The sequence below is a fragment of the Falco peregrinus genome, chromosome 1, assembly GCF_023634155.1.
Source record: "Falco peregrinus isolate bFalPer1 chromosome 1, bFalPer1.pri, whole genome shotgun sequence".
Taxonomy (NCBI): Eukaryota; Metazoa; Chordata; class Aves; order Falconiformes; family Falconidae; genus Falco; species Falco peregrinus.
The window spans coordinates 54,066,318-54,083,971 of NC_073721.1; the positions used below are offsets into that span (position 1 = coordinate 54,066,318).

At 58.4% G+C, this 17,654-nt stretch overlaps 2 protein-coding genes across 5 annotated transcripts in view; both read right to left on the reverse strand.

Annotated features, from left to right (window-relative positions):
• Positions 1-154: 154 nt before the first annotated feature.
• On the reverse strand, positions 155-10,610 carry TMEM150A (transmembrane protein 150A). Of its 2 annotated transcripts, none has more exons than XM_027782675.2 (7): positions 10,517-10,610; positions 7,263-7,310; positions 5,124-5,195; positions 4,918-4,985; positions 4,650-4,777; positions 3,612-3,789; positions 155-1,858 (listed from the first exon to the last, which is right to left on the reverse strand). In XM_027782675.2, exons 2-7 carry the CDS (start codon positions 7,301-7,303, stop codon positions 1,614-1,616), a joined length of 732 nt encoding a protein of 243 aa, XP_027638476.2. In that variant the 5' UTR covers positions 7,304-7,310; positions 10,517-10,610; the 3' UTR covers positions 155-1,613. The 2 variants fall into 2 exon arrangements, with proteins under 2 accessions (XP_027638476.2, XP_055672204.1); XM_055816229.1 differs by lacking the exon at positions 10,517-10,610 and adding an exon at positions 9,379-9,827.
• A 2,341-nt stretch (positions 10,611-12,951) lies between these two features.
• The window catches only part of GBF1 (golgi brefeldin A resistant guanine nucleotide exchange factor 1), a 109,956-nt gene continuing 105,253 nt past the window's right edge, over positions 12,952-17,654 (reverse strand). For all 3 annotated transcript variants that reach the window (XM_055816159.1, XM_013296947.3, XM_055816168.1), the window contains 7 exons: positions 17,357-17,507; positions 16,830-16,960; positions 16,400-16,501; positions 15,715-15,828; positions 15,290-15,467; positions 14,944-15,081; positions 12,952-14,615 (listed from right to left, as the gene is read on the reverse strand). In XM_055816159.1, the coding sequence (XP_055672134.1) occupies positions 14,329-14,615; positions 14,944-15,081; positions 15,290-15,467; positions 15,715-15,828; positions 16,400-16,501; positions 16,830-16,960; positions 17,357-17,507 (1,101 nt within the window). In that variant the 3' untranslated portion in view covers positions 12,952-14,328. The remainder of the gene's footprint in view (positions 14,616-14,943; positions 15,082-15,289; positions 15,468-15,714; positions 15,829-16,399; positions 16,502-16,829; positions 16,961-17,356; positions 17,508-17,654) is intronic.

A 17,654-nucleotide genomic window follows, 5' to 3' on the forward strand; every position in this document is an offset into this window, starting at 1 on the left:
GAATCCGCTCGACCGCCACCAGCCTGGCCGAGCCGCGGGGTCCCGGCTGGCCCCCAGACCCGCAGGGCCCCTCGCCCCCGCCCCCCGCGGAGCATGGCCCCACAGTGGCCGAGACCCCAGCCCTGAGCGGCAGGGAAGGATGCTCTGCCTCACCCTGAGCTGGTTTTCACTTTTATTATTGTAAATTCACCACTCCCTCTCTCTCTTTTTTTTTAATATATATATATATATAATATATTTAAACATATATTAGATATAAAAGTCAGAGATGCTCCTCTTCAAACTACATATACTGGTGGATTTATAGGCTGATTTTGAAAAGGTGGGTGCATCAGGAAGCCCAACCTGATCAATGCACGCAGCAGCAGCAAATGTCCCTTTCTAGGGACAAGGGAAAATTTATATATATATATCTATATATGTGTGTCTATATATATATGTAGACATATATATATATATATGTAGACCTATATATACACACACCCATGCACCCCTCCCCTCCCGGCCAGTCCCTGCCCAGGCTGGGGTCAGCCCGAGGGGGCCAGGGCTGAGCAGGAGGCTCGCACCAGGCAGAGGCTGGCTGGGCTCCACGCTGGGGCAGGCACGGGAGGACGGATTTACGAGTCTCAGCAGAACATGGCATGGGCTTCCCCTGCTCCTACAGACATGCTTCCCCTTTCTGTGCCTGTGCTCCACAGGTGGGAGGGCTGGCAACAGCCCACCCCCAGGCTGGAGACCCCGGCTGGGGTGTGCAGGCTCCCACGTGCGACAGCTTAGCTTGGCAGCACCACGGATGAGAAATCTGCCACTCTGCAGGCACTGTGCTTGCAGGACATCCTTGCTGTGAGACCCGTTTCCTAACCCAGCTGACTGCCAGAGATCACAGGAACTCCATGGCCTGGGAGGTAAAACCTGCCTCAGCAATTCTCCAAGCTGAAAAAATGTGAGAAAGCTGGAGGGATGGAAGGCCCTGAGCAGCAAGAGCTCTGGCAGGACGGCTGCTGTGGTCCAGCCGGTGCTGCTGGTGTCATCCTGCAGCAGCACAAGGCACTACCCCTACCCTGGGCAGGCAGGCAGGGAGAGACCCCCACTGCCGTCCTCGCTGGGGGTGTGGACAGACCTGCGCTGCCATCACCTCCTGAGGAAGGGAAAAGGCACTCTGGGTTTTCTGCTTCTCTGAGAGTCACAGCGGCTGGCGGGAAGGCTTGCCCTGCTGAACCATACCACCATGGCGGTGGAGGAGGGAGGGACCGTGATCCCCCCCTCAGCACAACCAGGCCCGCATGGGGAGGGGGCCTCTGATGATTGCCTCCAACAGCCCCCAGCTCAGACGGAGCAGCCCCAGAGGCTCAGGGCAAATCCCGGCTCTGCTGACAGCAGCACCAGGCTGGAATCCCCACACCCCAGCAGTGACCCCAGATGCTGTGGGCAGGGAGGGGGCAGCTTCTGAAAGGGACACTGGCTGCCAGAGGAGCCCCAGCCCCAGCTCCCACCGGGAGGGGAGGGCACCACACGCACCCCCAGGCAGACGGGGTCTCAGAGACATTCAAGGTGGGGGGTCACCGTCAGAGCCCTGTTTGAGGGTCCCCACCGTGAGCATGCCTCCTGTGGGGTCAGGCCATGGCCAGACCCTCTGTGTGGCTGTGGATGTGGGCCGTGCTGGATATGCCACTCTCACCCTTGTAACTTTTGGGGGCCCGGCTGGCTTTCAGCAGGACCAGGAAGGTGTCTGTGGAGATGGCTCCAAACTCAAAGGTGAAGGTGCCGTAGAAGACCAGGACATCGATGATGAACATCCACTCGCACAGTGCGGCCACATGCTGCAGCACGAAGCTCTCCTGGATGAAGAACACACCACCTGAGGGCATCCCCGTCAAGGAAAGCACAGCTGAACTCCAACCACCCCATGGAGGACCACATCCCACTGCCACTGCACACTGGGGCAGCCATGAGCAGCTCCACACACACACACCCCCTGGAAAACACACCACCCTCCCCTAAAACCAAGAAAACCCATACGCTTCCCCCAGCACGGGTGAGGCTGTGGCACACGTGCCCAAACTAGCCTCAGTAAATCACAGGACTGATGCCAGGTAGGGATTTTCTGAAGAGGCTGGGGCAGGGGGAACTCAGGCTGCAGCCTCAGGGCGAGCTGGGTACCCAGATGCCTCACGCTCCCCGCACCCTTTGCCTCTTCCTCAGCCCAGGCTGACGCTCCCCATCCTCCCATGGGATGGTCAAAGTCAATAAAACTCAGCAGCCCTCAACCCCAGACCTGCAGCAGCCCCCGTCCCTCTGTGCTGCTGGCTGGCTCACCCCACAGAGGGGCCCTGCTGCCCCTCCTCCAGGTCTTACTGCTGCCAGAGCTTCTTTATGCTTCCCTCATCCCCACTGGGGATCTCTAGGGAAACCTACTGCCAGAGCCACCGTGGGTGAGGGGAAAAGGCAGGTACATCCCCCAGCCCTCCAGATGAAGCCCCTGGCAGTACCCTGCCTTCTGCCAGCAAGACCAAGATCTGCGAGAGCTGGAGAGGCAGGAACCTGACCCACACGGGGCAGAGCCCTCTCCTCTCTCCCCTAATCCCACCCCAAGATGTTCCAGCCCTTTCCCCACACTGCCCTCACCACAGCTCGCAGCTTTCCCACTTCTGGTCCCCAGTGGAGCAGCGTGGTCACAGCAGGCGGGCACCAGTCCTGTCTGCCTCGTCCTCACATGCCCTGCCTGTCCCTCCCAGCTGGCACAGCCCCATGGCACTCCTGCCCTTCCCAGCTCGCTGCCTGCTTCCCAGCCTGCCTGCCCGCTGCAGTGACGGAGCAGAACCCTCTGGCATCCTCCAGGCCCATCAGCACCCCCCAGACTCCTCCTGTGCTGCTCACCCCGGCCAGCCGCCAGCCAGCCGCTTTGGGACCCGTGGATGCTGCATGCTTTTTCCCCTTCCTGCCCAACCACCACCACCTTGTTTCCCAATTTATCCCCAACCTCAGTCCTAAATAAGCCCCTGGCTTCCCAGCCACACACTCAGGACCATTCTTCCAGCCCTGCTTCACCTGCTGCCGTGCCCTCCTCCCCTGGCAGGGTGTTTGCAGACCCCAGCGCCTGCTCACCAAGCTGTCCCTTGCCCCCCCGGGCAGGTTGGCTGGCCCCGGCTGGCAGGGGTGCTGCCACACACTTGCCTGGCACCCGCACGCAGTGCTTTTGCACTCTGCTTCAGCTGTAAAGGTAACCGGGATGGACTTCACATTGCTGGGGGCTCAACACACCTTTGTTTCATTAAAAAAAACAACTAACCAGCCCTTCCACTCTGCAAGCCTGCAGCAGTGGCTGGGCTGGGCCGCAGCAGCCAGGGCAGGGCTGGTTTGGGGCACTGCAGAGAGATACCCACCAGCATCCCTTCCCCTCCTCGGCCCCTGCACAACGCTGATACTGCTTCTCCTCCAGCCCACACCTGCAGCGAGCTGCCTGCCCCCCACCCTCTGCCCAGCCCCTCTCCTCGTACCATGCCTCACTGCCAGACCAAAGGGCAGAGGACGTGGGGCACATACCCCCCCTGCAAGGACCACCTTTTGCCAGCCCATCCCAGATCTCCACCCCACACCTTTCAGAAGGATACTGAAGATGAGGGTGAGGAAGGCCACAGCGGTGAGGATGCTACGTAAGTGGCCAGTCCAGTACTGCCCATGGGTTTTGGCCATGCGGTAGGTAAGGATGGACTGCAGAAGCAGGAACAGCATGCTGGTGGGAAAGGCCACCCCTGCCCCAATGTAGTGCAGCACCTTGGCGTGATCCACCTGCAGAGAAGAGACCATAGGTGCCAGCACCCCAGGATGGTCCCTGGCACAGCTCTGAGCCAGTGGGTGGGCTCATGTCCAGGCAGGAATGCAGGCAGCACCAGCAGTGGGTGCAGGCAGCTCACCCTGTGCCCAGCTCCCAGCTGAAGAGTGGATTTGGACCCACTGGTCTGCTGCTGGGATCACAAAGCACTCTATGCCCAGGGGCATGGGCTGCCTGCACCCCATCCTGGGGGGTCACAGCCCTGCCTTCAGCAGAGCTGCAGCTGGGGTGCAGGGGGACCAGGGCCAGCGAAGCTGCTCCCGGAGGCGGGGGGTGGTGCCAGCAGCAGCCTCCTGCCAAGCAGAAGGACCGGCTGCTGTGGGCAGAGCACTGGCAGCTGCCAGGAGGCCGGTGCCTGGCAGTGCAGGCATGGGGGTGAGCGCTGCCTTCTGCCACCAAGTCTGGGATTGCTCGGGACCCTGCGAGCACAGGCTTTGCCCAGGATTCCCTGAAATCGCCCCCCAAGCAGCAAATGCCCACAGCGGGGTGGCCAGGCAGCGGGAGCATCGGCAACCTGGCCGGGTCTCCTCTGCCTGGCTGGCACGTCCCTGACCGCACCAGATCACGCATCCATGGAGCAGACCGACCATGCAGAGGGTCTCAGAAAAGGGTTAAACCAAACCCGGCAGCCTAACCCGGACCGAAACTGTAAGTGCACAAGCAAAGGTGTTTTGCAGCATCTGGGGAAGCCCAGCGGCTGGCAGAAGTGAAGGAGTGCATGGATGAGGGGGCTGGAGCAAAACAACCACCCCAAATCCTATACCACCAAGTGGTGCTGCTGCCGCTGCCCCCGGGGCTCCCCAAGCAGATGCCTTACCTGGAAGTTGCCCACCATGGTGAGGCCAGCAGCACAGACCCAGCCGGTGGCCAGCCCCAGGGTGTTGAGGAGGGATGGCCCAAGGCGCTCCAGGAGATGGGCATAGCGCAGCAGCCCCACCAGGATCACTGCGGGAGGGAGACACAGCCCCATTGCACACTGCTGCCTGTGGACTCTCCCCACCAGCCCCTGGCCCGCACTGGAGTAGGGGGTGAGCACCGCAGGGCACCCCACTCCTGGCCTTGCTCCCCTGGCAGCAGGCACTTACCCATGAAGGAGCCCAGGCTGCAGATGAGGCTGAAGAAGCAGCTCTCGGGAGGCAGGGTGCCACACTTGCTGCGGGGACAAGGCAAGGTCCAGGGACTCCTCAGCTGGGGGGCACTGGGGTGCAGCGCTTGCCCCTCTCCCCAGGACACACTCCCAGGGGGGCTCTTGGAGCAGCCAGCCCTGTGCTCCCACCCCATGGCTGCTCACCTGACCAGGGGGATGTGGTCCAGCGTGCAGCAGGAGCCAGGGCCATCCACACCGCAGGACTGGTTGTAATTCCTGCCGGGAGCAAAGGGACAGGTAAAGAGAGCTGAGCTACTGCGCGGGACCCCCCTGTCTCCTTCTCTGACCCCAGGGATGTGCCCGTGCCCTGGGGACAAGCCCCGCCGGGGAATGAACCACCACCCCACGGGGTCCTCTGGGAGCATTGTGCCTGGGTTTCCACAGCCTGTACCCTGCCTGCTGGCTCTGCTGCCCACCCAGAGTCCCTGCCTGCAAGGGGGAGGCCACGGTGGGGCGGGGGGCTGCCTGGGCCAGGGTGTGCTGGGCCCAGGGGGTTCTTGCAGCCCCAGGCGGGAGAGAGAGCACCCCAGGGCCAGCCCCGTCACACACATCCCGGGGGTGGGAGCAGGAGTGGAGCTGGGCACGCAGCCACTGACAGCTCTGGGCTTGCATGGACCGGTGGGAATGCAGAGCTGAGCAGGAAACAGCCCCCCTCGGCCACAGCACCCCAGGGCAGTGCCAGCCCGCCTGGGGGGGAGCCAGATGCCTGCGGGGGGGCGGGGTATGACAGGAGCAAGCTTCCAGGATGTCTTGAGGAGCCTGGCATGCTGTTGGGACACCCCCCTGGATGCCTCTGCCACCGGCGACCACCGCGGAGCCCTGGCTGTGCAGCTGCAGACCCATGAGCCCAGGGACCTAGAGCGTTTATCTGCCCGAGACACCTTCCCATGCCGCAGCTTCTGCACACAGCCGTCATCAGATTCCCTGCCAGGGGGGTATGTGCCCCCCTGCTCTCCTGGGAGCTGCACACGCTTGCAGCAGGCTTTTGGGTGCCCCTTTGCTGCAGCATCATCCAGGCACCCGGCAGTTCTGCCTGGTATGGCTGAGTGGGGCCCCCTCCCCCTCCGCAGGCAGGGACCCCAAAGCCCTGAGCCCCAAAGGGCCCCCTCAGACACCCCCTGCCCATCAGCTGGCCCCAGCCGCTCGGCAAGCACACAGTTAAACAGGCCGTCTGGGAAAGGGCGGGCTGGGCTCTGGTGTTTTTTCAGCCTCCTCCTTTGCTGGTGGCTTTGTTTTCCAACCACAAACCCCGGCAGGCACAGAGCCCCACGGCCTCCTCAAGGGCTGCTCTTGGGGCCGTGTTTGGCTTGGGAGTTGGGTTTTTTTTGGTGTTATTATTTTGTTTAAGCCGAGCATTATTCATTGCTAGGGGCTGGCTGTGCCACAGCCAGCCCCACAAGCACATTCTTCCCAGGGCAGGATCAGCCATCGGGCAGGAAATGGCAGCAGCGTGTTTTTTCCCCTCTTCTTCAAACACTCCAGCAAGAATTAAACTAACATGGATTTTTAAGGAGGCAAAAAAAGCCAAAAACCCTGTGGAAGAAGTCGCCAAGAGAGCAAATAGTGGTTTTTTTTCCCCAGCCCTTGCCTCTCCCATGCCTCGTCCCCCACCCTGGGGTGCTGCAGGCAGCTCTACCCGCGGCGAGCCCGGGCACCATGAGGCCATCCCGTTCCCCCAGCACTGCCAGATTTAGCCTCAAGCAAGCAAGCCTCAAGCTTTTCCATGGAGACACACAGCCCTCTGTAATTGCCTGACCACTTATTTTCATACTTTCTCCATGCTGTATTTTTTCAATGGCCTCCTGGTTTGCAGCAAGGCTGGACTGTTCCAGGAGTAGCCCAGCCTGGGCAGGGAGGGACAGTGGCTTTCGATGGCCCTGCCTGGCCTTGGCATCCTTACCGCTTTGCAAATGCAGGGCCGAGCCTGCCAGCTGCCAGTCCCCAAGTGGCTTTACTCCCGAAAGCCACTCACGAGTCAGACAGGAGACACGTGTCCTGGGGTGGCTGTGCCCCATCACTGTCACCATTGCGTCTGCTGGGGGAGAAGCTGGGTCTGTGCCCCTTTTAATGCTCCCACTAGCTCCAGCCCCCTCTCAGGGCCAGCCTGGCCCTGAGTCACCCTTTTAGCATGGTGACGGCGCAGGAGGGGCCTTGGCTACCTGGGTAGCCTGGCACAGCATGGCCTGGCTCAGGCAGGACAGGTCTGAAGGGGGACACAGCATTATGGGATCTTTAACCAAGGTGGTCCATGGTGGAGGGCCCCTGCCACCCCCCAGGCCTTACCAGTTATGGACAGGGCAGATGTGGTTGTTGGAGAGTGCCATGGCGTACCTGGGGGAGAGACAACAGAAGTTACCACAGCCACCCACCCGCCTGCACCCCTGCTTTGGGCTGGCACTGGGGCCCAGCTGCAGGGACCGGCCGCAGGAGCAGGGGGTACAAGCCCTCACTGCCTGCCAGGGGCCAGCACTTGCCCCATGGCACCTTCTGGCTTTACAAAGCAGGAAAAAGAAAAGCAAGTGCACAAGCACAGCCCACGCTCCGTGCCAGGACCAGGGCCGCCTGCCCTGTGCCCCCACAGCCTGGCCGAGAGCCGCCTCCTCCTCCAGTTCAGCATGGGTGGTCCCACAGGCATCCCCCACACCACGCTGCCTGCTACCCGGCCTCCAGGGGGCTGCTCTGCCACACAGCCCCCCACCCCGGCATCAGGGCTCTCCACCAGCCTATGTGCAGGGTGTCACCCCATGGTCACCAGGCTCTGCCGCGCTCCCCACAGCTGGCCAGCGGCTGGAGCAAAAAGAAGTCTGGAAAAGCAGCCGGCACGTTGGTAGGGCATTTGGGGCAGATCAGCTCCATCTGAGATGGAGTCGCCCCTGCGCAATGGTCCGTGTAACAAGGGATTCGTGACATACAAGGGGTTCCCAGCCCCGGGGCCCCCCAGCCAGTGAGGACCCCTCCTGCCTGGCAGCCACAGCACCCAGTGGCACCCGTGCCGTTCAAACTGCCGCCGCCAGTGGCCGTAAACAGCTCAGGTTAAAAATAGGCTCCGGCACCGGTAAGAAAACCCCTCTCCCGCCCGAGCTGGCCACCTAACAGCCAGGCTTCGAAAAGATTGATCCCAGCATGAGGCCCCAGGGCAGACAGGACAGCTGGGGGCAACCAAGGGGCAGTGCTGCCCACCCCAAGGGCTGCCCAGCGAGAGCACCGCACCCCCTAGGCCCCTCGCCCAGCTGCTTCCCAGCACAGGTCTCCCCCACGCACCGGTCCTCTGTGCCTCCTGGGACAGGGCCATAAGCCAAGCGAGGCACAAACAGCCTGGCCCTCCTGCAGCGGGAGGTGTCCCCCATGCCCCCGGTCCCCCCTCACAGCTCTGCGCCCCCGGGCATGGCTGGCAGGCCCCGCAGCCACCACGAGCCCCTGCATGCAGCTGCCCGGCTGCACCCTGCCGCTGAGCTGGCAAGGGACACTGTCTCCTCCACACAGCTGCAGGACGTGTTTGGGGTTAGAAAAAGGGCCCAAGACCTCCCACCCACCCGTGCTGCTCTGGGCTGGAGGGGCATCTACCCCAGGGTCACCCATGGGAAACAGCCAGGGCTTTGCGAGGCACCCAGGCAAAACTATCAGAGCACAAGTTCCCTACACCAGGATCAGTATTTGGCTTTGTCATGAAGGAGGGTGGGCAATATCACAGGGGGGAACATTTAGAGGGGGGACCTACGTGGTATGGGGTGAGTTTGCTCCATCCTACACCCCAAAAAGTCCCATTACTTACACCAAGGCTCCCTTTAGGAAAAGGCCCTTGTCCAGTGCCTGCAACACGGAGGTGGGGGCTGATGGACCAGGACAGGACAGTCCTGTGTGGCCAGCTGAGATGCCAGGGCCGAGGCCTTGGGAGGGAAGCAGCAGGGTGGGCTAGTGCTGCTCGCCCTGGTAACACTGCTTCTGCCCCCAGCACAAGGGTCCCCTAGCCCCCACATCCATCCACCACGTGGGATGGGTGCTCCTGTGCTGGTCACAGCCCTGGCACCACAGGACCTGGGCTGGTGACATCACTCCCAAGGCCATTCCCGTGCTAAGTGCCAGCTGCACTCGCTCCTGGACTGGGTGCGCGGTCCCATGGGGTGTCAGGGGTGTGAGGCCAGGGAGGCATGTGCCAGCACTGCTGCAGGGGACGCAGTGACCATGCGAGGTGGCTGCAAGGGGCCGGGGAACTGTGGGAGTGACTGAGTGTGCAGAAGCACCCTAACACAACACAGGCCCAGCAGTGCCACACAGCATCGCACCCTGCAGCACCCCGCACCCCCCCCGGCCCGCAGCATCGCACCCTGCAGCATCCCACAGCCCTCTGCCCCGCAGCATCGCCCCGTGCAACACCCCCCAGCCCCGCCGCGGCACTCACACGATCCACATGCCAGTGATGGTGAAGGCGGGCAGCGTGACGGGCAGGATCCCCCAGGCCGGCATCCTGGGGCCGGGCATGCCCCGCCGGGCTACAGGCGAGCGGGGCCGCCGGGGGAGCCTCCCCGCTGCCTCCTGCTGCCGCGCGGCCGCCGGGCCGCGCTCCCCATGGGCGGCCGAGGCCGCGGCCGGGCGGAGCCGTGCCGTGCCGAGCCGGGGCAGCGGCCCCGGGCGGCGGGAGCGGGGGCGGCCCCGGCGCCACGTGGCGGCCGCGCTGCCGGCCCGGGAGGGGGGGGGGGCCGTGCCGGCACCCCGGGCGGGCCGCGCTGCGGAGGGCGCCCGCAGGCGGGGGGGAGCGCGGGGCCCCGTCCCCTGCAGGGCACGGCCGGCGGGGCGGGGGCGGGCTCCCGCGGGCAGAAGTGGCGCGGCGGGGGCGGCGGGCAGCGCCCGGCAGCAGGGACATCCCCCCCGCAGCTGCCTTTGCCAGGGCGGAACCGGGCAGCAGCAGCTGCCTGCAGCGCCCCCCGTGCACCGTCCCTCTGCCCACCCGCGCGGGGCTGGGGGCCCCAGGCCAGCCTGGCCCGGAGCACGCTGTGAGCGCAGGCAGCTGGCCTTGCTCAGTCCCCTCTTCTTCTTGGGGGCAAGGGGGGGGTGACACGGGCTCAGCCTCCTCTCCCCTCGCCAAGGCTCAGCACGAACCCCTGCACCCACTGGCCCCCGCGCCCCCCGGGGCCGGCGGCTCACCCGGTCACCCGCACCCACCCTCCCGCCCCGCTGAGCCCGCCCCCGCTCCCAGGCACTTTCTACAAAGGGTCCAACCAGGGGTGAAGGCCAGCAGCCCCCCCCTCAGCCCCGCGGCCCAGGGCCATTGTCAGTTTTCCACGGAGGAAGCTGGGGCAGAGAGGCCGGGCTGCGGCCAGTTCCCGGTGGTAACTGCAACAACCCTGTCCCGCAGCGGCCGCATGCAGGCCTGTGCTCGCACCCCTGCGCCCAAAGCCTGCGCCCTGCCGCTGCCTTCTGCAAGGAGCCGCTGCCCGGGAGCAGCACCTGCCCTGGCCTGGGCGGGAGGGGAGCCCCCGCTGCCCACCACCACCCCCGGGCAGGGGCAGGCTACCAGCCAGAGGGGTACCACCGCATACCAGGGCTTCAGTCTCTGCAGATCTCATCTCCCAATGCGACGCGCTGGATCATGCTCCAGGCAGCCTCCTCGCAAGCCCAGGTCTCCTCACAGTTCAGCATGCCAGTGGCTGTGCACTCCAGAACTTTGCTCCCAAAGCTGCGCCCTGCACTCCTGTCCACTGGCAGGCAGCAGGCCTGGCCCCCTCCCCGGCAGCCCCCCAGCAGCGCTCGGCAGGTCCTAGATCACTCTGAGCCACAGGGTGAGCTACAACCCTCCCCCCCGGGATGCCTCCCATGGGGTGAAGGAGTGGGCACCGTGGTTTCAGGGTGCTTTAGGCTCTGAAACAGGCACAGATTTTTCCAGAGGAGTTCAACAGCTGGCATTTCCAGGAGCGAGGGTAACTTCTAAACAAGCCAGCTCGCTGTTGGAAGGTACTTCATGGAAGTCCTTCCTACAGACCAGGTCTTCTGGATATGCTCAGATTGAATCTAAAGATTGAATCTAAAAGCAGCATTGCTTCAGTTTCACAAGTTTCAGTGCCAAATTTATGTTTTACAGCCAGGGCTTATCTTTCCCTAGGGCTTTCACCCACTAGGAAGCTTCACACCCATGAGGAAAACACCAGCTCTGTAGTAACACATCCTACTGACACACGCTAAATCCCAACACTTATTTCTGTTTCAGCAATGGAAGTTCCTGACGTAAATGAGAACAAAAGAGGTATGTAAATCCAAACTATGGCGATGTCTGTCCAGCTGCTTCTGGAAGAGTAAGACCCATAAAAATGGGAAAGAAGCCCAAGACTAGAAAAAGTATATGCTGGGACAAACCTGAAGGCTAACATTCTGAACACTGTTCCTCGCCAACAGGCGCTGGCAGTATGACTGTCCTTTATGTAATGTAAGTTACATGTAAGTTACAAATAGAATTCAAGAGACTTACCTATAAAAGTACATGCTACCTGTCAGTTGATTCTGACTTCCCCTTCTGTTCAAACACTTTCCCCATTATTTTTTTCCTCTGTAACACATGAAACCTCATTATTACAAAATCCAAACAACATTCAAAGACTTTTTTTTGGGTTTTGTAGTCCGTTCCTATTTACACTCTAGTGAAAACTGTTTAAAATGATATTCTGTCAGTCTTTCCAGTCAACATTCTTTCCATTCCAGTCCTGCTTCCTGCAGTTCCCTCGGGTGGCTTTTGCTTTGCACTGCAATTGTCCAAATTAAGATATAATGCTCTCAGTAGAAACTGAGTTTGCAAACACAGTTTAAAACAGAGCACCCCCCAAACTATCTGAAGGTAGTGGGGAAAACTGAACTCTGCCATTAGCTGATGCTACTCCAGGAAGTCAAAAGGACCACCTGGGGAACAGAGGGCAGTAGTGCTGACATTAAGGTACTTGACCATTGAGCAATGGCTTACAAAGAGTTAATCATCTAGAGGTTGCAGAGAACATTTTGGAGACAGCCCAGAAAAACAGAGCCGTAAACTGAAGTGAAGGGTTGGAAATATAAAACAGAAGTGGGCTGGATACAGAAGGGCCAAGGGCAGTGCAAGAGTTCAGACACACAAATGGAAACATCTAAGGGCTGGAAGGACAAAATCTGGGAGCCGTGGAGGGTGAGGAAGAGAAGACTGCAGGAGTTAAAATATTCCAGGAATGGTGGGAACGGGGCAAGAGAACCAGGGCTTATTAACAGGACTTTCCTAGTATCTGCATTACTCTTTCATTACGCAATATTCAGACCTTTGCTCAAGCAATTCAAATAAGTTTTTAAACCCCTTATCAAGCCTGTAGGAGTCTCCCGGAATTCTTGTGATAGGGAAGGCATTGGTGCCTCACACAGCTCTAAAGACACTGTGGCACTGTGTGGATCTTGCCACAAAACAAAGTAGAAAACACCAGGAAGGATGTATGTGTGGTTGTCCGCATCCAGGGCAAGCATTAGCCCTGGAAGAGCCCAGGATCTCTCATGCCCTCTCCAAGTCCGAATCCTGTCAGTGGAAATGAAGATTTCTTCCCCATCAGACACAAAATGCTCCTTTCTCCAAAGTCAGCCAGGTTGTCACTGAAGCCTGTGTCCCATGCCGCAGGGCACCTGCTCCTCAGCCCTAGCCTTTGCCCTCAGCCCTGGCGGAACACAAGCACACAGCAACATAGCACCAGTGATTTTACAGCTGGACTAACCTGTTGCCACAAGCAAGAGCAATCCAGCTGTTACAGCTCTACTTAGCTCCTCGATGGCCAGCCTCCACTGCAGCCCTGCCATGAGCTGACCATTTGTTAGGGCAAGTCCCTCTGTGCTTCCCAGAGAGCGCTCCACTGGAGGATCCTGCTATATGGAGCCAGGGGTCTGGCAGCCGGGGACAGTACCTTGAACTAAACTCCACTCTTCCTGAAGCTCTGAGCCACAGACCCATGACAAAAAGGAGTGCTACACTGGAGCATTCATTTACAGGATGTATTTATTACACTGTAAAAAGTCCATTGGATTTGTAGCCATTTACTCTATATATACACTGGTTGTACTTGCACCCCAACCGTAGGTTCCTCTCAGTACAGCATACACTGGGTTGGAGTCCCGCCCATGCCCCTCCCAGCCACCCGCAGGATTTCTGAGATTGGTATCATTGAGAATTTAGCCAACTAATTGAGAGAGGAGGAAGAACGGAGATGCAGTGCTTGCCAGGCAGCCAGCTCTGCTCTGGGCACGAGGGAGTGGAAGAGTGGGACATCCTTGCTGCAAGGCAGAAGCACAAGAATGACTACCAGAGCCTGAGCTGCAGGGGTGTTCCAGGTGGAGAAGGAGCTGGGCTCCCAACAACTAGAAAATGCAGAAGGGTGCAGTCTCTGCAGAGCTTCCAAGAGAAAGCACAGCAGGTGCCACAGATCCCCATATCTTCTCTAGCTGAAGAGGACGTTCTCCTAAGTAATGGGGCTGGACACCAAGAGGCCAGTGTAGTGAGGGGTGGACAACACAGCACTGCTGTGCACCCTGGGGACTGGCTCCCCAAGCGCTGTTTGAGAGATGGCCATGGTGCTCTGCTCTCAGCTCACAGGACTCTGTGCTTCCTTCTCATCTACTCAGCTATGCAGAGCCTTCTGAGCTTGCTCCCTCCAACCAGAAAGCTTGATTTCATTTACAGGAGGAGGGAGGAAAGTAGTACTGCCCCTGCTACACACCCCTGCTGCCTACTCCCTGTCTGGTTACCCCTGTGGGGATGTCTGTGATCCATACTACCATAATACAGAAGGAAAGCATGTGGCTACAGCAGACAAGAAGCCCTATGCAGCAAGCTGGGAGCTGCGCTGTAAGCAATCCACATTTCTACACAAAATTCTCAACCTGCTGATCCCAGGCATGCCCAGAGCCCAAAGCAAGCAGTGCGACCAGAAGCATAGGCAGGAAAGCTAGGGAATGGCTGGGGAATTGTCCAGGGACTGGACTGAACAATCTAAGAGGCAGCCCCTCTCTCTGGCGTGACATCAAAGAATTTTCCCTCTTCACTAGATGAACTGGTGGCAGCTTGGTCCCAGGCTGCTGGGTGCTTGTGTTGCCTGGCCCCTGAGATTGTGAAGGCAGGAAGGAGACTGGTCAGTGGAACTGGGCACCCCTCCAAGAAGACAGGGATTTCTAGGTGGTTTTCTAGGTGGTTGCCACAAGAAAGGAGCAGAATGCGATGTGCTCCAAGGGGACTGTGGCAGCAGCCCTTCTGCTCAGGTTAGCATCATCTAAAACCAACATGCCAGCTACCAGAGAACACTTGGCCAGCATCCTCCACCCACAAAGCTTCCTCAGCAGACAGTTCTCAGACACCCTTGAACTAATTGACTTCAGAGGTTGTCATGGGGTCAGTGGGCCGTGGAGTAGCTAAGAGGGGAACAGGAGAGGTGGCTTCAATTAATGCTGGATTGAGAATGATTGGAAGAGTCATAGGTGGCACCCCAACCTGCAGGGGAGAGGCAAGAGGCTGCAGGATGAGTGGTGGCTGTGCTGTTGTAGGAGGTATGTCTGTAACGGGGCTTGTCTTTGTTGGAGCTGATGCTGTGAAAGAAGGAGAGGCAGAGGTGCTGATGGTGGGTGAAGCAGGTGCTGCAGCTCTCTCAGACTCTGGAAAAAAGGAAGAGACAAAATACAATCCTTACACAAGCCCTGACAAAGTCACTTTTCAGCTCAAAGCTAAGCAGGGCTGAAGATCAACTCAGGGGCCTTTTCAGACTTGCCCCTTCCACACACCTTCACACGAGGCCCTGAGGAGCAGGCATTCTGCCCCAGCCTCTGCCCACCCTAGTAACCTCAGCAAGAAGGCCACAACCTATCCATTTGGAAGCACAACACCAGAGACCTGGTTCAATTTAGATCACGCTAAACCAAGGAAAAGCAGATCCATGCCACTGTGCAGGGAAGACAATTCCAGAAAGAAGAGAACAAGACTCACCACTGGCACCCAGTTCACAGGGTTTCTCCAAAGGAGCTAGGTGGGTGGCTGGTCTCACATCCCCCCCAGGAGAAGGGGGTAAGGCAGACACTATTGATTTCTGATGCTGCTGCTCCATGGGTATGCTAGGGACAGGATCTAGGAAAAGAAAACAAGCAGTGAGCCCACACACCAGTTTTCTCACTCCTTTTGCCCACCCTCAGTTCACCCTCCTTGTGCCAAGCTCCTACAGCCTCCCGCAACTACTATTTCATCGGCATCCAGGCACTATGGCAGCTGGGTACTGGTCAAGGTGCAAGCACTGCGTCCAAGACCTGTTTTATTGAGGTTTCTCAGCCCCTTGTACCTTGGATGACTGTCTGTTTGAAGAGCTCATCACGCAGCCTAGGTAAGAAACAGTCAATCCGCTCCCAGGTGATCTCCCAGAGATCCGAGTACCCCGTCCGTGAGTCTGCACTGTGGAATATCCCAGCTGTATCCATTACAAGCAGCATATTCTTCAGAGACTCTGGGATGGCCTCCAGCTGTAATCAGAGACACTCCTCAGGACACAGAGAATAGACATACAGCAACGAATAAAAGCTCAAAACAGCCGATGGGCTGCCTTGGAAACAGAGGCCAAGGGGAGAGACCATGGAATAGGTTTTGGAAGGATTAAAAGGTTAAAAAAAACCCCACCACCCAAACAAACCAAAACACCTTTCAAGTTTAGAAGGTTAAAACCGATGAATGGGTGTTCAAAGCACTGCAGCATCACTTTCAGCACCTTACCAGTAAGTCACTGGAGCCAGCATGCATGTATTTGTCCATAAAATCCAGGATTGTCAGCCACAGGGCAGCAAAGGTGGTCAACGAGAGCAGCGGGGAGAGATGCTGTAGGAACACCTAGAAAAAAACACAACTGTACCAGGGCTGCTGCTTATACCTTGGCAAGCCAGCCTTACCTATCTGGAATTCCCCCTCCTTGTGGCAGGCTAGGAGCACGCACAGGCCCAGCCTGAGGAAGCCAGTGGCCTCCACTCTCCTGAGCTGTGTAGCAGAGGAGTGGATGTTGTCTCCTTTGCATGAGGCCAGTGCAGCCTGCACCACGTCTTCCAGCCCATCCAGACTCTCTGCCTTAGGTCAGTGCTATGAGCTTGTGACACGCATCATTTCACCACTAGAACAGACTGTCTTCAACTAATGTCAGGTGAAATACTTCTCTTTCCATCCTTCATAAAGTCACAAACTCCTTCTTCCTGACAATTTTTCTGAAGGCCGGGATTGTGGAGACAGTTCTGGAAAGAAGACGTCTCAACAGCAGAAGTTGGTGCAGAAGCCCAGCACTGAAGACAGTCAAACTAGCAAACTGACACCTACCCAGATCAGAGATGCTGAGAAGCTAGTAACAGCAGACTGTGGTTTTCTTGAGGCATGTGGTTTCCCCTGAGCTTTCAGGCAGCAGAAGCATGCTCACCTTGGAGAGTAGTGTTGAGGCTCTCATCCTAGTTTCTTCCATCCCAACAACATCAGCTGGGCTGATGTTCTCAAGTAGCTTGGTTAGCAGAGGGAACAGCACCTGTTGGATGAGACACGTTGACATTTCAGAGCTGAAAAATGACTGATGAGATTTGCACAGACAGCCTTACAGGAAAGCTGGCTTTTGGGACTGGTGGCTTCCAGGAAGAGAGCATGGGAGAAGCAAGTGGATTCTGACAGAACCAAGAGGCTCTGTCAGAAGCCTAAGCAGAGAGGAACTTTTCATAGGATCAGAGTAGGGAACACCCTACTCTGTGAGGTGATTGTGGTGAACAACCTGCTCAAGAAGATGGTGCTGAAATAGGACACCAACCTGCCACTCCAGCAACACTATCCTGCCTACATGCCCAGCCCAGCCAGCAGGTTACCTTGTTGAAGCAGGATTCCCATTCCAGGGCATCCAGGGCCTGTAGATCATGTACCAGGAGCGCTCGCTGCAAGTAAGTGAGTGCCTGCATCCGTACCTGGCGTCGGGCATCACAGCACAGCCAAGCAATGCCTGCAAGAGAGGGATTCAGGGAAAAGCCCACAGGGAGTGTGTCACATCCCTACTTCCCTAGTCTAGGGTGAAAAGTCTAATGAAGATCAAGCACCCCTGGGGGAGCGGGTGTGGGGGGGTGGGAGTGGGCCTGTGTGTGTGAAGAAAGAAAAGGATTGTATGTTTTTCAGGCCACAGAGTGGGAATCTACTTTCAGGTCCAGAAACAAGCTGGCAGCTAACTCACGCTAAAAATACCTTTCCAGATCTGTTCCAAGTTCTTTTTCAGTTACAGCAGACCCTAAAAACAACCTCTGCCTGCTTTCTGCAGTTAGTTCTTGGCTCCTCAACTTTCCTGAATGCTGCCATTATTCTGGAAGTATCTCTGCTGACTCTCATCACAAGGGGATGGTTTTACCCTGTAGCAAAGGACACCAGCAGTTGGACCACAGCGTTCGGGAATCTGCTTCGATTTTCCTCCCTGCTGTCTCTAGATGGCGTTGCTCCTCTGCCCAGGAGCTGTAGATGGTGGCCGCCCGTGTGTGCAAGGTGTGCATGAGGTCCAGGAGCTGCAAGTCAAGCATCACATTAAGCAACACACAGAACGTAACATTTTCTAAGCAATCCCGGTCCCTGCTCTTCCCCAAACCAATTCTAAGAGGTTCACAGCTACTCAAGCCTGTTTCCTGTATGTACGCAACCAGGTACAGCTATGG